The 23,150-nt window shown below is 39.5% G+C and overlaps 2 protein-coding genes across 10 annotated transcripts in view; one reads left to right on the forward strand and one right to left on the reverse strand.

The window, feature by feature from the left end:
* The window catches only part of OARD1 (O-acyl-ADP-ribose deacylase 1), a 49,621-nt gene that overhangs the window by 248 nt on the left and 26,223 nt on the right, over positions 1-23,150 (forward strand). For 3 of the 9 annotated variants that reach the window (XM_053392999.1, XM_053392998.1, XM_053392997.1), the window contains exons 2-4: positions 2,676-2,820; positions 3,169-3,227; positions 4,732-4,844. In XM_053392999.1, the coding sequence (XP_053248974.1) occupies positions 2,676-2,820; positions 3,169-3,227; positions 4,732-4,844 (317 nt within the window). The other 6 variants (XM_053392996.1, XM_053393003.1, XM_053393001.1 and 3 more) reach the window with 5 other exon arrangements.
* On the reverse strand, positions 8,454-19,201 carry APOBEC2 (apolipoprotein B mRNA editing enzyme catalytic subunit 2). The gene is made up of 3 exons (XM_053392992.1): positions 18,825-19,201; positions 10,947-11,494; positions 8,454-8,823 (listed from the first exon to the last, which is right to left on the reverse strand). Exons 1-2 carry the CDS (start codon positions 18,977-18,979, stop codon positions 10,954-10,956), a joined length of 696 nt encoding a protein of 231 aa, XP_053248967.1. The 5' UTR covers positions 18,980-19,201; the 3' UTR covers positions 8,454-8,823; positions 10,947-10,953.

Consider the following 23,150-nt stretch of genomic DNA (forward strand, 5'->3'; position numbering starts at 1 on the left):
GTGTGTGTTTCCTATGGTAATTTGTGCTCTGAGGCGACACCATAGAGTTCTCTGCCTAGAAAGGCATACGTATAGGTAGCTGCCATTTTGTATCTTACGTTTACGGGAAACTGGAGGGCCTCCCCTCCGCCGGCCAAAACAGGCTGGAGAGCGACGTTACACGTTTGCCCTTGCACGTTCTCGGTGGCGGACAGCGCCGCTTTTTCCCGGAGGGTGTTAGTAGCTACCGCTTTTGAAACAGGCGGAGGCGCCTTCCGTTGTGGAGACGCCTGATAGCTCAGCAGCCGTTAGGGCAGGTAGTGGGAACAGGGGTCAGGGAGACGCTTCCCGCTTTTATTTCGCATTTACCTCAGAAGGCTCTAGGCATAATAATTATACCGAAACTCTTGCGAGGCTATCTGTTAAAAAAGCCCCCTAAAGTAAAGCCGGTGGGGGGAGCCCTGATTTGATCCCCCCCCCCCGCCACAGGGTCTCCCGTGCCTCGATTCGTATTTATTGTTTTGGGGCTGCTGTTGCCTGTCATTCCAGTTCGTTTTTCCCATAGGAATTTTCCATTTATTTCCAGTCTTTACACCTGAAGAAATCCTGGAAAGTCCTCGATGCTTATGGCTGCAAAAGGAGAGCGAGTGCGTAGTGGAGTCTCTTTCCCTCCATCTGTTATAATTCAGCAATTCTGTTTTGCTGGTGTTGGTGCCTGCTGTTTTAGTTCTCGTAGCAGGAAAGCGGGGTATCCTTATTGTAATTATGTGGAATCCTATAGTTGTGATGTAAGGGGGCGAAAGTTTAGGTATTTGGTGGTATATTAAGCAAATGTATTCTCAATACTTTTGCTTGGTACGCTACACCTGATAATGAATACAGTACTGGACTCGGTTGTTTCCCTTAACACAGACTTGCCTCGAAAGCGCCGAGAAAAGGTTCTCAGGTTCACTGGCGCAATATTGGAGCCGTACAGTTTTGGATCCTGCCTGACTGTGACTGCCATCTAATGGGCTCGTCAGGAAACTGTTCACTCAATTGGCAGTTTCAAATCTAATATAAATAGGCACTTCCCCATGTGTTGAACAAATCCTCTCGTAGTCATTACAGTTGTCTTTCATGGGTGGTGATCAAAAGGATTCTATTCATTTTCTTGTAAGCTTTAGGTTACAGTACAGTAGATGATAGAATAAGTTCAGATCGACACACACAACTTCACAATCTGACCGTTGATTATTATTTTGGAAATGGTTCTCTGTCAGTCATGTTCACCTGTTCTTTCCTTGTTGATCCTACACCAAATGCCTTTAATAGAATAAAACACCAAGTATAAAATAGCTGGCATTTTTGCAAGTTAGATTAAAAATGCTACTAATTCTCATGATGTTTCCCTCTAGCTCTCTCCTCTTAAAAAACAAAACAAAACAAAACACCTCCCTGATAGCCATGTTTGTTTTCAGCCATTTGGCTGAAATTTTTCATTTGGCCTTGCTGCAAATATATCTGCCAGGTTTTCATAATCCACATTTTATAATGTAGTAAACTTAGAAGATTCAGACTCCTTGGGATAGGTATTTGAGTTTTGAATCAGTGTGATCCTAGCTTCCAACTGTGCTTTGGGTGTTTTCCATTTTGGCCTGTATAAGAAATTAATTCTCCTTGATTGTCAGACTTTGATAGCACTCAAAAGAAAACTGTCCAATTCATGTTATTTTCTGCAGATTGAGGCTGCAATTTGAAGCAAATCCCATGGAGAACAGAGTGGCTTCTGTGTAAACATAATGAGGGTCCGGCTGACAGACATGCATCTTAGTATGAACAGAAGCTCATGCTTTTGTTGTGAGTTTAGCTTTGTCATTCTTGTAGCTCCCTGTGTGCAGTAGGTCAATAGTTGGAAATTGTCTGCGACTCCTAGCAGGAAATACTGTGTGGTGGTTTTAGAGAGCTTTCATACTTTTGACATTGGCTATATTGCTGAAATCAGGCAGCCAGAGGAAGGCTGGCTATTGCTAGTCTTGAAGTTATTGTACTGATTTTATGTTAGGTAGTACTGTTTCCAAATGAAATCACATAATTAAAACTTAATTAGTGGCTACCTCATTTATTGTGTAGTTGTATAAAGACTTCTGGGTTTCAGATGAATCAGGGAATCCCCCCCCTTTATAGTGAAGGTTTGCAATTTTATGACTGGAATGTGTTCTAACTTTAAATACCAAGTACTGTACTATGAACTGGTAAATGATATGAGAATACTCCAAGTAAGTTAAATCTATAGAAAGAGATGGATAAATTAATTAGCTATCTCCACAGTATTTATGTGTAACATTTATATGGCTCACAAATAACTTAGAACTCAACAGTAATAGAACTTAATTATGAAGACAAAGTCCTAAGCAGTTATTCTAGTTCTAACCAAGGTTTCTTGTAAGCAACTCCCATTTGTTTCAATGAAGCCTTCAGGTAAGTAATTTCCACTGTCTTAAGGGGGATTTACTCCTAGGTGAGTGTGCATAGTTCTGAGACTGTAATATTTTGTACTCATAAGAACAAGCCTTAATTATTGTGTTGGGACTTGGAGTAAAAATTCACAGGATCAAAGGAAGGTGTCAGTGACTTAGATGGTGGCACTCTTTGTGACACTGAATGTTGTCTGGTGTTCTGACTCAAATGCCTTCTTTCTTTCTTTTGATCCTCAGATCATGTATATAAAGGGGGACCTTTTTACGTGTCCTGGAACAGACTCCCTTGCTCACTGCATCAGTGAGGATTGTCACATGAGTGCTGGCATAGCTGCCATTTTCAAGAAGAAGTTTGGTGGTGTTCAAGAGCTCTTGAACCAGAGTAAGTAGTAAAGGAAAAAATAATGCCTAATGTATAAAAAATAGAACCTAGGTTCTTAATACAGTCGTACCTTGGAAGTTGAATGGAATCCATTCTGGAAGTCTGTTCAACCTCCAAAATGTTCGGAAACCAAAGCGCAGCTTCTGATTGGCTGCAGGAAGCCAATTCAAATGATATATTGCCTACTTTTTATGCCCTTTATGAATAAATGTGTTGAGGTGTGTGTTTTTGTTTGTATGTATATGTACGCAAGCACACATTGGGGAGTAGGGTATCAAACTGGGTTTTTGACCCAGGTGACAAAAAACCTAGTTTTCGCTCTGTTAAAGATGTTCTAATTTGTTTTAGAAAAGAAGACTGGAGATGTGGCTGTTCTGCAGAGAGACAATCGATATGTGTACTATCTGGTAAGAGCAGGGCACATGATAAAGGTTTGGGTACATGAACTGATTTTAGCAGGGAGATATCTGTCTGTATTAGTATTTCTGCTTCTTCATTTGTGAGTGAAAGATAAAAACACCCTTAGCTTAATGACCTAATCTTGCTGCAATGCAACTTCAGCAACAGCTTTCACTTACATAGGCCTTTCATTAAGAGTTCAAGTGCAAACTGCTGCAGAAATTGAAGTTGCTGTTTGAGTGGTGTGTTATTTAGTAAATTTCAGAGTAGTCTGTACCATCCAGTATTCAGATGATCACAGACAATACCTTTGCTTGAAATCTTATTTGAAAACACACAGTGATTCAAGAAGTGGATGTATTCACATTTGTGTTATATCTGTCTGGAGCTAAGTTGGCAACTGTGTTAAATGCAATTTAGCATGATAGATTTCTTCCCTTTTAAAATATCTCTTTAAATATTTACATAGACAATTAGCTGTCTTCTCTTTTTGCTGTTATACTATGCTTCATTAAGAGGTTCCTGGCGGTGTGAAATTTGTTTGTTTATTCAGTTGAATCATATTCTTCAAAAACACTCAGGAGCTGAAATATTTGCTTCCTTGTTTGTAAGTTGCATTTGTAATACAAAGTATGGCTGGATTATTCTGTCACATTCTTTCAAAAAAAGCTATTTACAAATAGGTATCAGCAGGAATAGTAACTTTGTAGGAGACTTTAAAAATAAATCAAACAAACATAAATCAGAATATTTACCTGCAGAATCTCAGTGTTTTTAACATCGCAGGGACCAGGTTTTAATGTGTGTGTGGCAGCTATAATGCCATTTACACGTCCCACTGACACTGATGCAAATTGCAAGTACCGTATTTTTTGCTCTATAAGACACACTTTTCCCCTCCTTAAAAGTAAGGGAAAATGTGTGTGCGTCTTATGGAGCGAATGCAGGCTGCGCAGCTATCCCAGAAGCCAGAACAGCAAGAGGGATTGCTGCTTTCACTGCGCAGTGATCCCTCTTGCTGTTCTGGCTTCTGAGATTCAGAATATTTTTTTTCTTGTTTTCCTCCTCCAAAAACTAGGTGCGTCTTGTGGTCTGGTGTGTCTTATAGAGTGAAAAATACGGTACTTAGTTTTGAGATTGCAACCTGAAGGCCCAGATTTTAGCAAAATTTAACATGTCTCAGTTTGCTAGTCCAAGCAGCCAAATTAATGATCTAGATTCATGTGCTCTATGGTTAGTATCAACAGTATTGGCTAAAAGTACCTAATAAATGAATGAGGCAACACAATCCTTTAAGTGTCTACTCAGTAATATATCCCACTGAGATCACTAGTCTCAGGTAATTTTGTACAAGATTTCAGCCTAAGACTGCAATCCTAAATATGCTTACTAGACAGTGGGTCCTATTGAATTCAGTGCAACTTATTCTGAGAAGGCACGTGTCACATGGGATGTAAAGATGCCTAATCAAAAGTATGGCTAATCTGCACTTAACCTTGCACTTTCTTTCAGATTACAAAGAACAAATACTTTCATAAACCTACCTATGGCAATTTACAGAAGAGTCTGGAAGCTATGAAACTCCACTGCATGAATAATGGCGTAACTTGCATTTCTATGCCCAAGTAAGCAAATTTGATAATACTGGAAAATTACTGCCACATATTTTGGAATGTTCATATGATACACATATCTTATATAGTAAAATTTTAATATTCTTCGGAAAATTTCAAATGCTTTAAAATGTACAGTGGTACCTCGGGTTACAGACGCTTCAGGTTACAGACTCCGCTAACCCAGAAATAGTACCTTGGGTTAAGAACTTTGCTTCAGGATGAGAACAGAAATTGTGCAGCCGCGGCAGCAGGAGGCCCCATTAGCTAAAGTGGTACCTCAGGTTAAGAATGGTTTCAGGTTAAGAATGGACCTTCGGAACGAATTAAGTTCTTAATCCGAGGTACCACTGTATTCTATATATATTTACAGATGACATATGTGTGAAAGAAATGACTTTTTCTACTTTGTTTAAGTTTACAGTCTAGAAATTAAGGAGGAGAAAATGAATATATTTGAGGCCAACGTATAACACTGTGTTTTGGAGCAGATTTATGCTTTTTGAGAAAACTCTGCTCTGACCACCTCTGAGTTGATAAAAATATTGTGGAAAACTTTAGCAATTGTTAGAACCAAAGCCTGGAGTATTATATAGATGATATGCTGAGAAATCTAGACATTAGTAATATTTAGATGATCCAATAATATGTCTGTTTTAGCTTGCTAACTTTCTTGCATTTGAGTACATACTCTGCTGCAGTTTTGAGGGCAACTAGTTATTGATTTTATTTTTTGTTGCATGTGTAAATGGATGTACATCTTGTTTTGATGTTTCATTCAAATCTTGATTTGGTTATTGTTCAGCGAACTTTGTGTTCTCTTTGCATGCCTGTTCCCTCCCTTTCTTTTTAGTTTATGGTGACCTCTAAACTGGGTATAAGTACTTCCAGTTCAGATTTGGAGACATAATATGGTTTGCAGTAATCATAGTTTGCCTGATATGGATGTTATGGCATACTATCATTACTGTAAAGCAGGAAGCAAGAGGAAGTCAAAGCATGCAGAAAGAGGAGGAAATGCAGCTGCACATAGCATAGCCCATTCATGATGTCCTGACCATGATTTCTCCATGACCTCAGAACTGGGCACAAATTCATGACTGACAGATCTGGTGTATTCATTTTGTGATGCTATTTGTATGTGAGACTAGTAATAATTCTAACTGGCTTTGCTTGGGAGCAATTACGAGTATTTTGATTAAACTTTATGATGATTCTACAGAATAGCAATTTTTAGGATATTTGTCAAGGGTGAATTGGCAAGAATGAATGTGTGGGAATACTTGGGCATTCTTTATCTTCCAGGATTGGGTGCGGACTTGACCGCTTGGATTGGAATAAAGTTTCAACAGTGCTTGAAGAAGTATTTGAGGATACAGATGTTAGCATTACAGTTTATTCCCTGTAATTATTAGGCAGTTCCTCTGCTATACTGTTGTAATCTGTGTTTGTGACTGATTTGGAAGAAGATGATGGTATGATGTTGTTTCAGTTTTCTTTACTCTTGCAGACATTTCTCACCATTATTAGTGTCCAAGTATGGACAGTGTTTTGTAGAAATTTACAACTGGATCTTTCAGGGATGTTTAGCCAGCAGATGAGTGTGCTTTACTCAGCAGACAAACTTACAAATTAAAAACAAACAGACATAAAGGCTTTGCATAGATGTGTTTTGGTTAGTGTAGCACTTTCTGCTATACAATCCTGTGTTTCAGAATAATGTGAAAACTGTGGGACCTCAGTAGTTAACTGTTGCAGGTCTTATATGCTCTGTTAAAGTACTGTTCTGTAATTAGATTTTCCTATTCTGTGTAAATAAAATACCTTTTCCAAGAATGAGTGAACTGTTTAATTTTGAACTAGTGTTGTATCTCTTTGTGCACATACAAGGTCTGATATGTACATCTACTTCAGGGCCAGATTTAGGTTTGATGAGGCCCTAAGTACTGAAGGTAATGGGGCCCTTTATATGTCCAGCTGTTCTTTGTCAACAACAAATTGTCACTGTTTTTTTGTGTTGAATATATACTATATGGTAATTTATGGACCTAATAGGTATCTAAAGCCATTTGCACATAACAAAATATGTATTTTATCAAAGTAATTGTTGAACTGAAATACAATTAAGAAGAAGTTTATCTTATATTTTGAAAATGTACATCCATGGGGTTTTTTTCCTTTAAATTTTTTGGGGGGGCCCAAGAGAGTGGGGCCCTAAGCTATAGCTTGTTTAGCTTATACGTAAATCCAGCACTGATCTATTTCTATTGAAATTATTGGGGTATCCTGCAAATGTAAGAGCTCTGTGCATATTGGCATACATGTGGAATTCTGGATCAGTTCCATTTAGTCCATTTGTTTCATAAACCAGGTATTGCTGAGCAGCAAAGGAACATATCAATATTAAATAATATGATTAAGCAACTATTACAAAATACCTCTTCTATATCTGACATGGGATTTTTCTAAGTCTTGCCCAAAACTCTACTTCTGCAGCTCTTGTTCTTGCCATACATGGTCAGAGCTTTCAAGGTTGCTTCTTGCAGAAAAATAAAAGCTCCTATAGTATATATTAAAATAAATGTTGTTTCCCTTAGATCTGTATGTGCAATAAATATAAGAAGATAGGTATTATCCAATTAGCATATTTCATTAAATTAATTGAATAGTGTGTCCCTGAAAGGATATATGTACCAGAAGACAGAAATTGTGCAAAAATAAAGAAACGCTCTGGGAGCAAATTTTTCATTTCCCCATATGTTTTATGTGGAGAATCTGTCACTACTGTGGTCCTTTTGTTGAAATCATCAATATCCCTTTTATGTGATCTTCACATATTTGTATCACAGAGCATTTTGCAGTACAGTGATCTTGGAAGGGAACTTGTAAATCTTTATTAATTGCTTTATTAACTAAGAGATCTATGCCAGTGGTTCCCGAACTATTTTTCTCATGGACCACATGAAAATCTCAAAGGGTCTTGGTGAACCACTTAATTTTTTTTTGCCTGTTGTAGCACACTGTGCTAGATGCAGTATGTATTTTAATCGTATTTTTACAGACACATCATGGGCCATCTGAATGAAGTTTGCAGACACTGGTTCCACAGTTTGAGAGCCCCTGGTTTATGCTATTACACATTTCTCATCATATTGTAATACATTCTGTGATCTAGAGAACCCCTTTAGGCAGATGCAAAGGTTTATGTAGGTCTACCAGAATTTTGGCACCCCTCTCTCCTATGAGCTGTTCCTTGCTTTGCTTCAGAGGTACATCAGATGTTTCCCCAAACTGGAGCTGGTATGGAAGAATGGCCATGCTGAAAAGAAGGACTCAAGCTGCCACATGTTTCTGGATTGGGACCATTGTTTTTTACCATTGGGGCGGCAATCCTATACCACTTTACTTGAAAGTAAATTCCATTGAATGTAATGGGATTTCCTGCTGGGTAGACATGTAAGGAAGCCAACTGTTCAAACAAGTGAATCTGCAGAGTGTATAGCAAGATTTGGGCAGAATTCTAAGTGAATTGTCAGATAGCAAGTGGCTGAATAGCAGGACTTACGTATACTTATTTTATGCTCTCTTAAAGAAGATCTGAAATGATAAAAGAGTACCACATTTGCTAAACTTATTTAATTTGCATTATTGTTTTGGTAAGGAGCTCTTTGGTGTGGTTTGACTTCTTTGCTTAAAGTTTTCAGTGATGAAAAGCTTTGCACTGCAGATTGTTAACTTCATTCCATAGCATAATGCTTTTTCCTCCCATGTGAGCAGCAGCACTGCAGGTTTATGTATTTCAAACAACCAAATGCCTACATGCAGCATAATAAATGTATTTTTAGTCAGCAAGGCGACATGTCAACCAGAGACTTGTGGTGTTGTTTTTCTTTTTCAAAGCAGCTCTGGAGGACTGAAGGGGGAGTCCCAGATGTCAAAGTATATCATGTTTGTCTCTCCAAAGGGTTGGCAAACTTCACACACGCTGGCCCTGGGGAGAGAAAGGGAGACTTGAGTTGCTTTTCTCAAATGTACGGGGCTTTATTGCTCAAAATAACCAATGTTTCACCAGTTTGTTCCTCTTGCATAATGGACAAAATGATATAAAGTAGCTCTCCTTTAGCTTGGGGTGGGGTGTTTGCCGGATGTTTTTCTTTTTTAAGAAATATTTATTAAAGTTTTACAAAATCATGAATACAAAAACACATGAAAAGGGAAATACATGAAAAAAGAAAAAATACATGAAAAAAGAAAGAAAAAAAATAGAAAGTAAAAGATTTTTGCTAGCTTGACTGGTGTCATGTACCACCTATATATCATTTTCATAATATTCTCTCTTAAGGCATTACATGCCGTAAATTTCATACCGGTGGTCCACAACTGTTCCCAGTCAGCAAACATAATGTTATGTCCAACATCTTGTGCCCATTTAATCATAGCAGATTTAACCGTTTCATCCTGCGTATTCCATTTTAATAGCAAGTTATACATTCTTGAAAGTATCTTAGTTTTGGGATCTAACAGTTCTGTTTCCAAGTTTGATTTTTCCACCTGGAAGCCAATTTTTTTGTCCAAATTATAGGCCTCTCTTATTTGATAATAATGAAGCCAATCTCGCACTTTATCTTTTAGTTTCTCAAAACTCTGGAATTTCAATTTGTCTCCATCTTGTTCCAAAATTTCCCAATATTTCGGCCAATTGGCCTCCATATTGAGCTTTTTCTGAGCCTTTGCTTCCTTTGCCGGATGTTTTTCTTCACCCCTTGCCAAGTTCCTAGCATAAATTCCATGTGGCACATCTTGCGTTTTAGAATAAGGTTTTGTCTTAGAATGGGGTGCCTAAGATTCCTGTTGACATTTGATATGGAAGCTGGTATAGGACTTTGATTGTATACTGATGAGGTTCCAGATGAGGTTTGCTGTAATGTCATGTGCCTGCTTTATTAGCATTTGTTTTCCATAATATTTTAATCTGTTTTCTTCAATGCCTGTTTTAAATAGATGGGATTCAAAGCAATGAATCTGAACTGCAGAAAAAATAATGTCTTTTGAAGTATGCCTCTAGAACTTGTTCGTTGTATATTGTGATGTATAATATAATAAGATTACCTGTTCCGACAGAGCAGCAGATACAGCCCAGGGGATGGGGCCATAGCTTAATGGTAGAGCACATGTTTTGCATGCAGCAGGTCCCAGGGCTCCTCTTGAAAACCTATTTATTGAGCATTCATTCTGATTTGATGGCACGAAGCTAACATGGAGCTTAGGCTATGTTTGTTCTCTTTTGAACATTAGTTCTGCTTTGCTTCTGGGGTGGTTATACGACAGTGAGCATTCATCCTGAACTGCTTATAGGTGTTTATATATCTTCCCGTTTCTCATTCATTCATCCAAGATTTTTCAGTACATTTCCAACTGCAAAAAGTCTTTTTTATGTGGATTTGTCACATTTGGGTGACACAGTGTATTAATCCACTTTAATTGCACAAGCCTAAATTTTAAGTATGTGCTTGAATCCCTTCTGCAAAATAGTGATGGTCTGGAGGCATGCCCAGTTATAATCCCTGGCATTTCTAGGTAGAGCTGGGAAAGGCTCTTATTTGAAATCTTGGAGAGCCACTGCAAGTCATTGTAGGCCAAGGTCCTCTGGCCCACCATATGTTGTTAAGATTCCAGTTCCCATAATCTCTAGCTGTTGGCTATGCTGGCTGGTGTTGTTGGGAGTGCAACAACATCTGAAGAGTCACAGGTTGAGATGGTTTGAAGCCAACTTTCTGTTCAGATGCTACACTCAGGGCACCTGCAAAAACTTCTGCCATGTGGCAGGGCAGTTGGTCTTCCACATATGCACAGGAGCTGTGTAGGGTATCTGCCATACAGAAATAGTTTTGATAGGCATCTAGACCTCTCATGTAGCTTATGAAATAGACTTCAGTATGGCTCTTCTGAAATGGGGAAAATTAAAAAAATGTCTCCAGCTCTTTGCTTTATCTTATTAACATTGGATAGAACAAAATGTATTTTTTCATGAGTTAGATGGTCTGGGAAACTACTCTAAAAAGGAGAAAGCTTTCTGAAATTAGTTTTCAGAATTCATTACGGTACTGTACTTACTTGAACCTCAGTGCAAAACTTCAGCAAGCTTTTCTTCATAATATAGGAAGTTCTCTTGAATGTCCTCCCAGGGTGTAAATGCCTTAGGTTCCTCACCTTCCTCCTGCTCTACAAAATTCTTCCATACATACTCAAAGTCTTGAGGCTTCATGATTCTCATTTTACAGCCAGCTGCCTTCAATTTCTTCAGAGCAGCTTGAATGTCAGGCTCTTCCCACATGAAGAGACGGCCCACTACAATGGAGAGCTTCAGGTTCTTGTTCTTCTTCAGTGCCTTAGTTATCTGCTCAGCGCAGCCGACGCAGGGGCTAGAAGAGACATACCAGGTAACATTGTAGCGTAGGCCAGATTCACACGTAGGCAAGATGGTATTGAAGAAGGCATCTTCTGCATGGGCTGCTGCATGTTCATCCTCCAGATAGCCCCGTAAGGTTTTTGACTCCTTGCCTTGAATCTCTATGATGTAGCACAGGAAGGTCTTGTTCCGGCCTGAACTGTATTCTACATTCTTGAACTGGAACTTGAAAAAGAAGGCTGGAAGCCGTTCCCTGTATAAAAGAGTGAAAGAAAGCCTCAGTGTTACACACCTAATAACACACAACCCCCTTCATCCATTAATTTCAGAGTTATTGGTGGTGTTAAGGTACTTTTGTAACCATGCTATTCCCTTTAAGGCCTGAGACATAGAAGAATTGGGCAATGGCTAAATTTCCTGAAGATACAGTATTTAATTCCATGTTCAAGTAATTTGGAGGTTTATGGTAGAAGTTGGTGAAAAAGCTTTGGTATAACCACAAGGGAGTTGCTATTGGAACTGGGGAAAAGTTGGAGGAAGTAAGTCGTCAGATGTTTCCAGCTTAGAGGACAGGTTGTGTTTGCATCAGCTGTTTTTCAAGTAATCTGTTGCTGATATACACAAGCTAATTTCCCCTTTTGTGGTTTTAAAGTGATTTGAAAGTAAATATCTACAAACTATTGGTGAGCTATTCACCTGCCTGCTTTATTTTTCTATATTCATTTAAATCTACTGGCTATTAAGATTTTTCGCTTCTTCCTTTACTTTTCTAGCTCCTTTCTTGTATCCAAGATGCCCCATCTTGAATTACTCTTGGTGTAATGCACGCAAGTTAGCACTTAATCCCAGTACATATTTTCTTCTCTCCCTCCATCCCATAGTGAGATTTGTACCTCAAAGAACCTTCTCTGACCTTTCTGCAGCAAGCTTAAGTTCAGACTCTGATTGACTCATAGATGGGTCAAGATTTGGAATCTTCCATGATAGTTGCCTTGTAGAAGCTAGTCATTCTATTGTGTGGGATTCAGCTAGCAAGTCCCGCTAGCAGAAGCCAGCACGGGCTCCTGCTAGTACAACAGGGCTTCCTCCCCAATCTCCTCCTGCATGCCCCCTTTGAGTGTGTGAGAGAACCTCTGGAACAGCGCATGGGAAGCGGAGAGGAAGATGTTCTGTTTGGCAAGCTGGAAAGCTTGCACTGACAGAACTATTGCCATAGCACTACATTGAATTTCTCCCACTGAAGTAGGAGAAGCATATGAAACCAGCTCTATGTATGTCCATTCTTCTGTGTGGGGCTTCAGCATTTCACTTTGCTCTTTTAACAGAGTATTAAGTTATATGATCTAAGTAAGTGCATACATTTATCTCTCTCAAAGTCCCATCTTATAAAACTGGGCTTTGCTCCACTGTATTTCCTGCCAGGTGAATTCATCTTCATATTTCTGTCTATGTACCAGATGTAACAGGCTCTTGGCCTTCAGAGGCTCAAAATGTAAATCAATCAATTTCTCTTTAAGGTGCCATAGTTTGGTTTGTTAGTTTACCACGGGAAAGACAGTACACCATCTTTTACGGAATTGCTCAGGTTCACTGGCTTCAAAGCAAGGATAATTTAACATGCAAAATGAATGGCAAATTTTTAGGTAGCATTAGGGTATACTAGGGGTTGCAAGCTGGTATGGTGGTCTTCAACTCCTATCATCTCTGATCACTACTCAAGGTGGCTGGGAGTGATTAAAGTTGTAGTCCACAATATTTGGAGAGTGCTAGCTTGGCTACCACCTAGACTTTCTTGGATTTTAAGTGCCCGGTACACCCATGAAAACTGTTTGCTCATTGTGGATGCCAATATAGCTGCACTGTTTGATGTGGTGCTTATCTCTATAGTGTCTGCTATGTTCTGCCTAATTGCACATAAGTGCAGAGTGCATATTCCAGTGTGTGTGGATTCTAAACTCGGTGCTGGAAAATATCTTAAACAGATCTTGCCTCAAGGCTTTGAAGCCTCTGTCCTTAGCAATCAGAAATTGCAGCAGATTGCTTGTGCCCCCTGCAGCTCTGAAACGCTTAGTTATTCATCACTGAAAGGGCAAGGGGAAAAGAAACCACACATCCCATAAATCAGAACATACGCGCACGTCTGTGACATAGTTGCCTTTCAAGCTATCTTGTGTGCTGTTCAACTTGCCCCTAACAATAGCTGTTCTCTTCTAACCTAACAGTGATTCAGAATGCTTAAGGGACTTCTACAACACATTAAAATTCATAGTTCATTGCAGTTCTGAGGCTAGAAGGGACATAATAGCTGGCTGACTGACTTACTCCCCCAATTTGCTATGTGAGGTTAATTATTTCTTTCTTTATTGCACATTTCTGTTCATTTAAAGAGGACCGAGCATATTATATATGTGAGTGTTGGGAAATACATATATCCATGTTTTACCAGTGAAGAAAATGAGCTATATAAATCTTACTGCATTGGATGACTCCTTGAAACTAGAAACTAGACATTTGGATATTTAGAGCTCTGTTGTAAACGTAGTTAAATCCTCTCTGTGTTACCTTGTCCCCTTACAGGAGTACTTTTTAAGTTATTCCCATGCAAGGAATACTTGTGAAAAACATTGGAATTGAAATTCCAAGTTGATTTATGAGGTATGATTTATGAGTTCTGGTGAATTTATTGTCCTTAAGATATCTCCTTAAAAAAAAAATCTCATTGCTTTGCGGTTCTAATATTTGAATGCTGTGTATTCCTTCTACATGATGAGTCTGGAAGCACTCTCTTAGATTATGGTGATGCACAGCAACCCACTGTTTCTTGTCTATCAGGCCCTATTATTTTGTTTATATAATTTTCTAGCTTAACTCCATTTGTGAAATTGTCTGAGAAACTAGTAATGTAAGAGCCAGTACGATGTAAGAGTGTCAGATTATGACTTGGGGAGATCTAGGTTCAAATCACTATTCAGCTGTGAAGCGCACAATTTCTTAGCTTAACCTATTTCACAGGCTTGTTGTAAGGACTAAGTTCTGTGTGTATGGAACTGATCAAACGCTATGAAGAGCCAAACAACGTGCTGCTTGCTGTCTTGAGGGACTTTGGAGCCACAGTATCAGGTATCCTCATGATCATGACAGCAGTCTGCCACTGCCAAAGAGAAGAGAGCAGGATTTGCACTTTGTGTTATTCCATCCTTTGGGCTGAAGCTATTTGTCTGATGGTTTAATTTCCATTGCAGAAGGATGCAGTGCAAATTAATGTATCTGTAGGAGTCATATGAAATGTACGTGGCAGCTTTAGGAAGAGTTAGAACACTATAGAAAGGGATAGGAGGATATTCTTAATTATAAAGATTGGTCAGATTCTCAGTGCAGGTTCCACAGCTGCTGCACCTGTTGGGGACAGGATCAAAAAAACTTGGCAAGACACTGTGAAGCTTTTCTAATCTACAAATGGCAATTGAAATGCTTGAACTGCCATGGGATAATTAGGCAGAAATGCTGGTATGTTTGGTGATTTTAATCCCCTCATTAGCTAGATGACTGGTTTCATCAGTCTGAAGCTTATAAATAAATAGAAAATTTGATCTGAGATTTCTCTTTGCAGCTGCAGGGGTTATGTTGTCGTAGAGCGCAAGATATTTAAAGAATAAAAATTCTGAAGAAAAATGCCCTGCTTGTTTGGCTGCAGATACTCAAAGCTTTGATGAGACCACTGAATTCATAGTGTATCCTCTTATATTTGGTGCATACAGACTAAGCATGTGCTTGGGTACCATCAAAGAAGGGGCACAAAAACCAGATTTTTTTAAATAAAGAATTTGATATTTGACTTTTTTTTTAAAGGTAGACATCATGGGAAAAATCAGACATTTATTAGACTTTCTTGCATCCACTCCACATTCTTCCCCCATTTTTCTGTTTTATTTTTTATTCCTTATTACCACCTAAACCAGGGGGCATAGCAAAGATCAAAATAATGCAAGGAAATAAGATCCCATCATATGTTGCAATAAATCTATGTTTTATTTTTGATGTTTTTTGAGTTCTATGTACTTGATAAAAAATTTTTTCTTACAGACACACACACGTGGGTGGGGGATTATGGTTTAGTATTCTTATGTTGAAATACATATGGGGGCACTAATTTTTTCAGTGCATAGGGTCTCTAATGGTTTTAATCCAGCCCTGCTTGTATTGCCTAACCTTACCCATGGAAAGCAGTTACTGAATTGTAATTGAACTTAGAACTGGTTTCAAATTTCAGCTCACTATGAAATCCTTTGATCTTAGGCAAATAATACATTTTTACCTTCTGCTTCTCATTTGACAAAGATGAGAAGAACTTTGGAGGTACCGATAGCAGTTCATATGAATATGTCACCTGTGTATGTTTTCTCCTCAAGCCTGTTTTGTTTCAAACCTATATTTAGTTCATTTTTTAAAATAAGTTGAAATTGAGCCTACTAAAGCCTAAAAATAAGCAACAAGGAATTATTTGGAAAGAATGCTTAAATATTGTAATACTAAGTGGCAGTATCGATATCTGAGCCTGTGAACACGGATGTCTCTCTGAAAGACTGGGCATGCTACAAGATAGTAGTTTAAATTATATTGGCAGAATGCCTCACCTCATGCAAAGGCATGATTCTACCTAGCAAAAGCATTACAATAAGTTACAAACAATGAGCATCTTCAGAACAGAATATGAAGGTTTTAGTATTCGGCTTTATAGCTTTGGATACATGACCTTGCTCCAGTGAACTTCTATTGCTAGTGTTTGAAGTCGTGTATATGTGATGTTGGCACAATCCACATCCAACCTGTAGCTTCCTGAGGAATGCTACTGTTTGATGCCTTCATTCAAACCAGCTTCCATCTGTCCAATTTGGAAATGTAAGCCTTGGTTAAACTGAAATCTTTTAGACAGCCATTATGCATGTGCCGATGACAGCACACGAGCAGCTTCATGAATAGGAGTTCCGGGGTTGGGTGGGTTGCAGGCATGGGGAAGCCAAGCAGGCAGTGGGCACCAGGTGAAGACATCCCTGCCCATCTCTGGTATGTACATCAATGAGCAAGTGCAACTTGAAACACAGCAGGGCAAAGCAGCCTTGCTACATTTTAAGCTGCTAATGTGTAAATTGCCAGAGTTCCTTGTTGTTTAGTCAAGACCTACTACCTGATCCTTTCAACTGAAGATGCCAGAAATTGAAGCTTAGACATTATGGATGCAAATGTCCTCTAGACTGCCACTGAATTACACACTATCCCTTCTCTGCACTGGAGTGGGATTACTGTGTAGATCTGTTAGAACATCTTTGGTTTGGACTAGATGGAATTGTTGGGGTTCATTCTTACAAAACTGAGGTTATAGCTACAGCTGAAATAGTGTAACCTGGTTTTTGTAGTGCAGCAGTAGTAGTAGTGACAATAATAATGTCCATCTCAACAGCATTATTATTTTTAATAATCCAGTATTTGCACACAGCTATAGTGCTGTGGTGCAGTGTCATATTAGGAGTGTCAAGATCCAGATCTAAATCCCCACTTTGCCATGAAGTTTACTGTGTGTGAGCCTGAGCTAGTCATTGTAAACCTAACCTACCTCATGGAATTGATGTGAAGATAAAATGAGCAGTCATGTACACCGCCTTGGGCTCCTTTGAAGAAAGACTGGGTATAAATGTCAGAAATGAAATAACACTGCCCATTCCCAACTCCTCAGAGGTCCATGGTTCTATTGCTGTTTTAGTAAAGCTATCAGAACTATTTGCTTTGTGTCACAATCAACTGATAAACAATTGGAATAATAGAATTGTAGAGTTGGAAGGAATCCTGAAGATCATCTAGTCCTAACACCTGCAGTGCAGGAGTGTGCAGCTGCCCCATATGGGGATCAAACCTGCAACATTGGCGGTATCAGCACCAAGCTCTAACCAGCTGAGCTACCTAGGCTGAGAGACATGAAACACATATGGTAGCATGAAGCCGCTGTTGTTATTGATAAATAAATTTATATACCACTTAATGCCAAATAGGCTTCTAAGTGGTTTGCATAAAAATCAGTTGTTCAAGTATTAAAATACGTATAAGCATTCAAAATTAAAATACACAATAAAATGATATAATTGAAACATTAAAATAAAAACATCCATAATTGAAATGTGCAATGAAACAATCCCATCTGGTTGCAAGATCAAAGGAATGCCTCTGTAAACAGGTGTGTCTTTAATATATGCACCATGATCATTTATGGCACAATCCAATGCATGTCTGCTCAGAAGTTAGCTCCAATGGGACTGCCAGGTAAGAGTGTAAAGTAGGATTACAGCCTTGGGCACCTAATCCCAAATAATTCAGCAATTAGTGGTGTCAAAAGTTTATATTTACAGTTTCTCTTGCTGCTATTTCTGGTAGAGACCAAGGAATGAATAACATTTAGTTCTTAAACCATAGCTCCACCCAGAAGTGGCTTAACTCCGTAGAATAGAATGAGATGGTAATACTCATCAAAAGAGCATAAGTGTATGAAACTTGCAACCAGGAGCCACCTAGACTCTGGATGGTAACAAAGCATTGTCTTGGGGATTAGCACCTTGCCCTATTCATCTGCATTTAGTTGGGTGGGCCTCATTCTTTTCCTCTGCAACACCAGTACAGAGCATAGCGACAGTGTTGCAAACTCAGATTGCTAGCTAAGCTGTTATTACTGCAAATTCAGATCCTTGTTTTGCAGTTTATGACCACTTTTGATTTGTTTTGGGAACTGAATATCATGGCATAGAGATCATGGTAAGAGGATAAAGGTGTATAATATTGATGAATTCCTCACTACATATTGTAGTTGAAGGCTTAAGTATCACACTTACATGGTACTGTGATAAATATTATTAATGCTTAAAGACAGTAGCTCAAAAGGTTTTTCTAGATGAATCAATCTCTATGATTAAAGATTTTATGATTGCATTATATGCCTGCTATATTGTATAAAAACCCGTTAGATCTCTCAGATGACTTAGCGTTCACCTCTGCTATTGGTCTTTTTAAACAATTTGATTTTATCTGCCTAGATACGAGCCAAAATTGCAGCTATAACTCTCCGTTTCCGAGTTTGAATAGATGCAAAGTCCCTCTAGTCCTACTCAGAAAGTTTCCTCTTTTTTCATTTTAATGAGGCTGCATATGTGGAAAAGGTTAACCAAATGCATGACATTCTTGCTGGCTCGTGGGAGGGCACACAGCCAGCAACCTCTTGCAATATGATTAAGCCCACAGGTGAGCATTTCCCCCACTGAGGGACAATAACAGTTTCAGTGCCATAAATGATGATCGTAAAATAAATACTTGCTGTGAGTTCATCCTGCTTGAATAACATTTAAATCCCTGTATTGCACCACAAAGCTTAGAAATAATATGGGTTGTCGTTCCGAGCAGTAAAACCTTGAACTTGAGGCAGACCCCCTTTTTAAAAAAACAAACTCCTGCAAACATTGCGGTGGCCAACTTCTGCAAAAATCTTCTTTTTGTCTTCTGTGTTTTTAGCTGCCGTTGAGTATGGGATAAAATAGACCTCTTACCCTGTTACAATTTCGAAGGGTGGCAGCTCCTCCAGCTCCTGGGGCTTTTCGGCCTCCTCTGTGTTCTCTGTGTTCTCTGCGTTCTCTGCGTTCTCTGCATTTTCAGCCTTTTCGCTGTTCTGGGAGGCTTGCGGCTGCTCCTGCTTCTCAGCCATCCTGTTGCAGTGGATGTCCAAAGGCTACAGCAGGGGCCAAGAGCTGTGCTTAGGCTTCAGATGCAGAAATGTGACAGGAGGTGGTGGTGGGGAGAGCTGGAAGTTCCAGCCCTAGACACAGTTGTCAGGAGCTATATATGGAATGGCAGCAACGACAGGGTTGGGTGCAGGCTAGGATGACTCCAGCACTCTCGGATGTCACCTCTTCACTTTCACTCTGGCTGTGGCCTCTCCCTTGCCTCCCTTTTATATTTTAAGTATGAAGTGACGAGTTCAGTGTGGGCGGATGATGGATGGAAAATCCTGAATGCAGAAGTAACCTATTTATCCACAGCCATGACGGAAATCTGGCTTCAAGCAAGGCTGGTCACTGACCAATGTCCCTGGACAGTATGCCCTCTTCCTGCCCTTGAGGGACCACCTTCCAGACTAGACAGGAGGATGAAGGCACAATGCTGTTGTTAGCTTTTTTTAAAAAATGGACTGGTTGTTTAGCCAAAGGTTGATGGGGCCTTTTGTTGAAACCTTTACATACATATGAAAATTGTATCCTTTAAAATGCCTGTTTTCATAGGGCAGGGATGTGGCCCTCCATACATTATTGGACTGCAACTCCCATTAGCCCAAGGCAGCATGGCCAGTAGTGAGGAATGAAGGGAGACGTGACCCTACAGATGCTGTTAGACTATAAGTTAGCTACCTCGGCCCTAGGGAATATACTGAAAAACATACTGAAAGTTGTTTGGAATCAGACCACACACTGAAAGTATGTTGGGGGAGATGTTCTGCTAGTGCAAAGTAATCTGAATGATTGAAGTTGTTCTTGAACCTGAGAGTAAACCCATTGTACAGGGTCTGCCTTTTGTTGAGGATCTATGAAGTTTCCAATACACTGGAATATGATAGCATTAGTTAATAAGGAATATATAGGAGAAGTAATATGTATTTTAGGTGGCTGCTTTTTCTTCTCCACAGTCAGTCTATCTGGAGATGTTTTGCTCAGGTGGAATTGCAGTGAGAGGACTAGGACCAATACTGCCGTGGTGCAATTTGATATTTAAAAAACGAATGCAAATTGGGCCAAAGGGAAATGATACTGATGATGATGAGTTGAGAATAGGAGCCTACTTGAGGCAGGGAATACGCAGCTGGTTTTGAACAAGTATAAAAATGGCTAATTTTTTTTAACCCAGTGGATTTGGGTCCAGATCAGGAGGAAATGATGTGAAATGTGCAGATTTTGCCTATTGGAGCTCAGTAAGCTATACATGCATTCTGAAAAAATATATACGGTAGCTTGCCTACAAGCTAGTTTGACCTGCAAAAGTTTGGGATGTCTGCATTGCTCTACCCTGAGCTATCCAAAACTTCCTGAGGATGGAGATTGCCTTGAATACCTTTCATGTAGAATTTAGACTATAAAGATTGAAAAATTCCAACATACATTTTTATAATAACGCATTAATAATGCAAGATAGTATTTGAAATAAATGCATGCTGGATTTTATTTAACAGTTAACTGTATACGTTTTGCTCTCTTACATTTTTATTTCTCCCTATCCACCGGTATGTTTTGTTGGGAACCACATAGCAGCTCTCCAGTGTCCAAAACCCTTTTGAACTCTCCAGTGTTTGACAAATGTGCTTCAACAAATCAAGTTTTCCTGCACAGTATTTGAGAATATGTATTCCTCACATTCACACTTTACAATTTATGAACATAGTATGAAAAGTGGAGCTATCAACAGGGAGCAGCTTTGCACTAGCAGAAAGCATTTCTGCTCTTGCAAGGCTAGGCATTCTGTTTTCACTGATCTGCCCCTATCTACTGCAGCCATTTCCCTCCCTGCTCCAAGCTGCTCCTGAGAGGTGGGGGACCCTCCAGAACAATATGTATCATCATGCAGAGTGCTGCAGAAGATTGGAGGATTAGTGAAAATTGGGGGTGGATGCACAGAAGTGCTTACTACTTGCACAAAGCAGCCAAAGGCACTATTGGACATATGATATAGAACCCAGCATCTTTAGAGATTTTTGCTGCTTTAAAAAGTTGAGCTGCTTCTTTAAGAGCAACAAAATTCCATTCATACCTATATGAGATTTCCGCCCATTCCTTTTAACTGTTTTTAAAAAGACCACTTACATAGAAACTTACACACCAATTGGTCTGTGGCATAAGCAGCAGTGATTTCATTGGGCCTCTGTAGCAAGCAGACATTGTGCACCTGACAACTGCCTCTTGGACTGGGTTTTATTATAAAAACGAGACAGAGACAACAGGGGCTATAATGCAATCTATGATCAGCTTTTTCAATGGTATGGAATACTTTCCATAGGAAGCGTATTGTTTTTCTCCCCTCCCTGGTTACTATGCACCCCAGACCAATCACTGTCACCTTTGACATTTTAGGGAGGAATTGTGGGGATGGGAATCCTGAGCTGATGAGTGATAACTCTTCCATACCCCTTCTCGTGTCCCTCTGACCCACTTTATTTTTGGAAGCTCTTGACTGCTGGATTAACCAGGGTCCCATCATTCTTGCCGCTTTAACTTTCACTGGAGCCAGCCAAGCTGCATGAATCAATGCTGAGCTTTAATCTAATCTTTGGAATGTGGTGCTGGGATTGTGGCTCCATCTCTTTCCCAGCTGCTGCTGAACTCCTTCTAGGGCAGTACTCTGCCTCTGTGCAGGCAGACACTGCACAGGAAGACAACAGAAATTGTGCAGTGCGCAGAGAACACAGTGGTGGTATGCTTTGGATTTGGTGTAGAAATCCTCATTGTGTTTGGTTCATTTATTTTGAGTATGCATCAGTGACGAACTGAAAACCCCCCTGCAAAATAGAAGGATGCCTCTGCAGAACCTTTATCATTCCATGAAGGCAGTCCAGGCAGTGGGCATATCGCATGTAGTTAACAGGAGGCTATGCTATGGACATGTTTCAAACTAGAATCTTCCTCGTGGAGATTTTACGTCATAAACACAAACAACACTATAGATCAGAGCATTGGAGGAATCTCAAAAGTTATCTAGTTCAACCCCCTACGAATGCAGGGAATCCACTACTACAGCATCCCTGAAATGTTGCCCTGCAACCTCTGCTCAGGAACCTCTAATGAATGAGGCATTGCATTGTGAATCCAACTAATTTACATTTCAGTAAGCTGTTATAGAAAACAAACGAACAGATTTATTTATTTTTTAAAGTCTATCCATTTCTGAAACAATTTTCAAAATAAATTTAAGCCTTATGTTTTTATGTTGCAATATTGCTTATCCTGACAAAATACTGCTTTACTTTACTGTATTATACAAAGGTTGTGTTTGCACTCCCATTTGCTGTGCACTCACTGCGTTCACATGAAGTTCTCCAAATGCACATGTATCCTGTACTTCCCTATAAAATGCTGCTGTTTGATGCATTGCCAGCTTCTCACAGATTGGAGTCCTTGAGCTGTTCCTTAAACTGACATTGCTGCCTCCTCTGTGTGTACAGAAACAGAAACTAATCTGACCAGTCCTTTTTTTCTGGGGGTACACATACCCCTAAACATTTTGTGAGTCTAAGTTTGGCCTCATTGAGGGGCAGTATGTCAATATGAATAGGAAAATGAGAGTACCCCTAAACATTTTTTTTAGAAAAAAAGCCCTGAATCTGATACTTTGCAATTTGCATTCCACAGGATTCAGATTGCAACAGAGTAAAATGCAACTTGAGAAATAAAAAGCAATACAGATACAGTTGGAGGTTGATATGAATATTGAATGCAGACATGCTGCAGACCACCTGAATGAAGCTGAGTTTGGGAACCCCTGCTGTACAACTTCATGGCTTGTTGGTCGCAGTTTGCAATTAATCTTAACTGTGTCTGCTGTAGATAAGGCTACTTTAAAAATCACTGTCTTATTAGTGTCATGCAGCAGTCCAAACTCTCCCCAGCTCTGCCTGCTGGCAGGGTGTCTAAAAACCACAAGTACAAGTCTAATATTCTCCGATGGTCTGTTTATAAGAGTTGCCCTTTTGTCAATGTGTGTGTTTATATCCTCTGCTCATCTGGGTCTACCCCTAGGATATTTTCTAATTATAAAGGTGCCTACAGAGGACAGCGCCTTGCAATCCAGGCTCAGGAAATATTTATTTGGCCAGAAGCAAAGATGAAATAAGACAC

Source organism: Podarcis raffonei, chromosome 6 (assembly GCF_027172205.1).
Source record: "Podarcis raffonei isolate rPodRaf1 chromosome 6, rPodRaf1.pri, whole genome shotgun sequence".
NCBI lineage: Eukaryota > Metazoa > Chordata > Lepidosauria > Squamata > Lacertidae > Podarcis > Podarcis raffonei.

Bases quoted from the DNA above. Each gene is read 5' to 3' on its own strand.
- APOBEC2 (XM_053392992.1), bottom strand. From the start codon at position 18,979: ATGGCTGAGAAGCAGGAGCAGCCGCAAGCCTCCCAGAACAGCGAAAAG. The intron at 11,495-18,824 runs GTAAGAGGTCTA...TCTTTTATACAG, and splicing joins CCCTTCGAAATTGTAACAGG to GGAACGGCTTCCAGCCTTCT.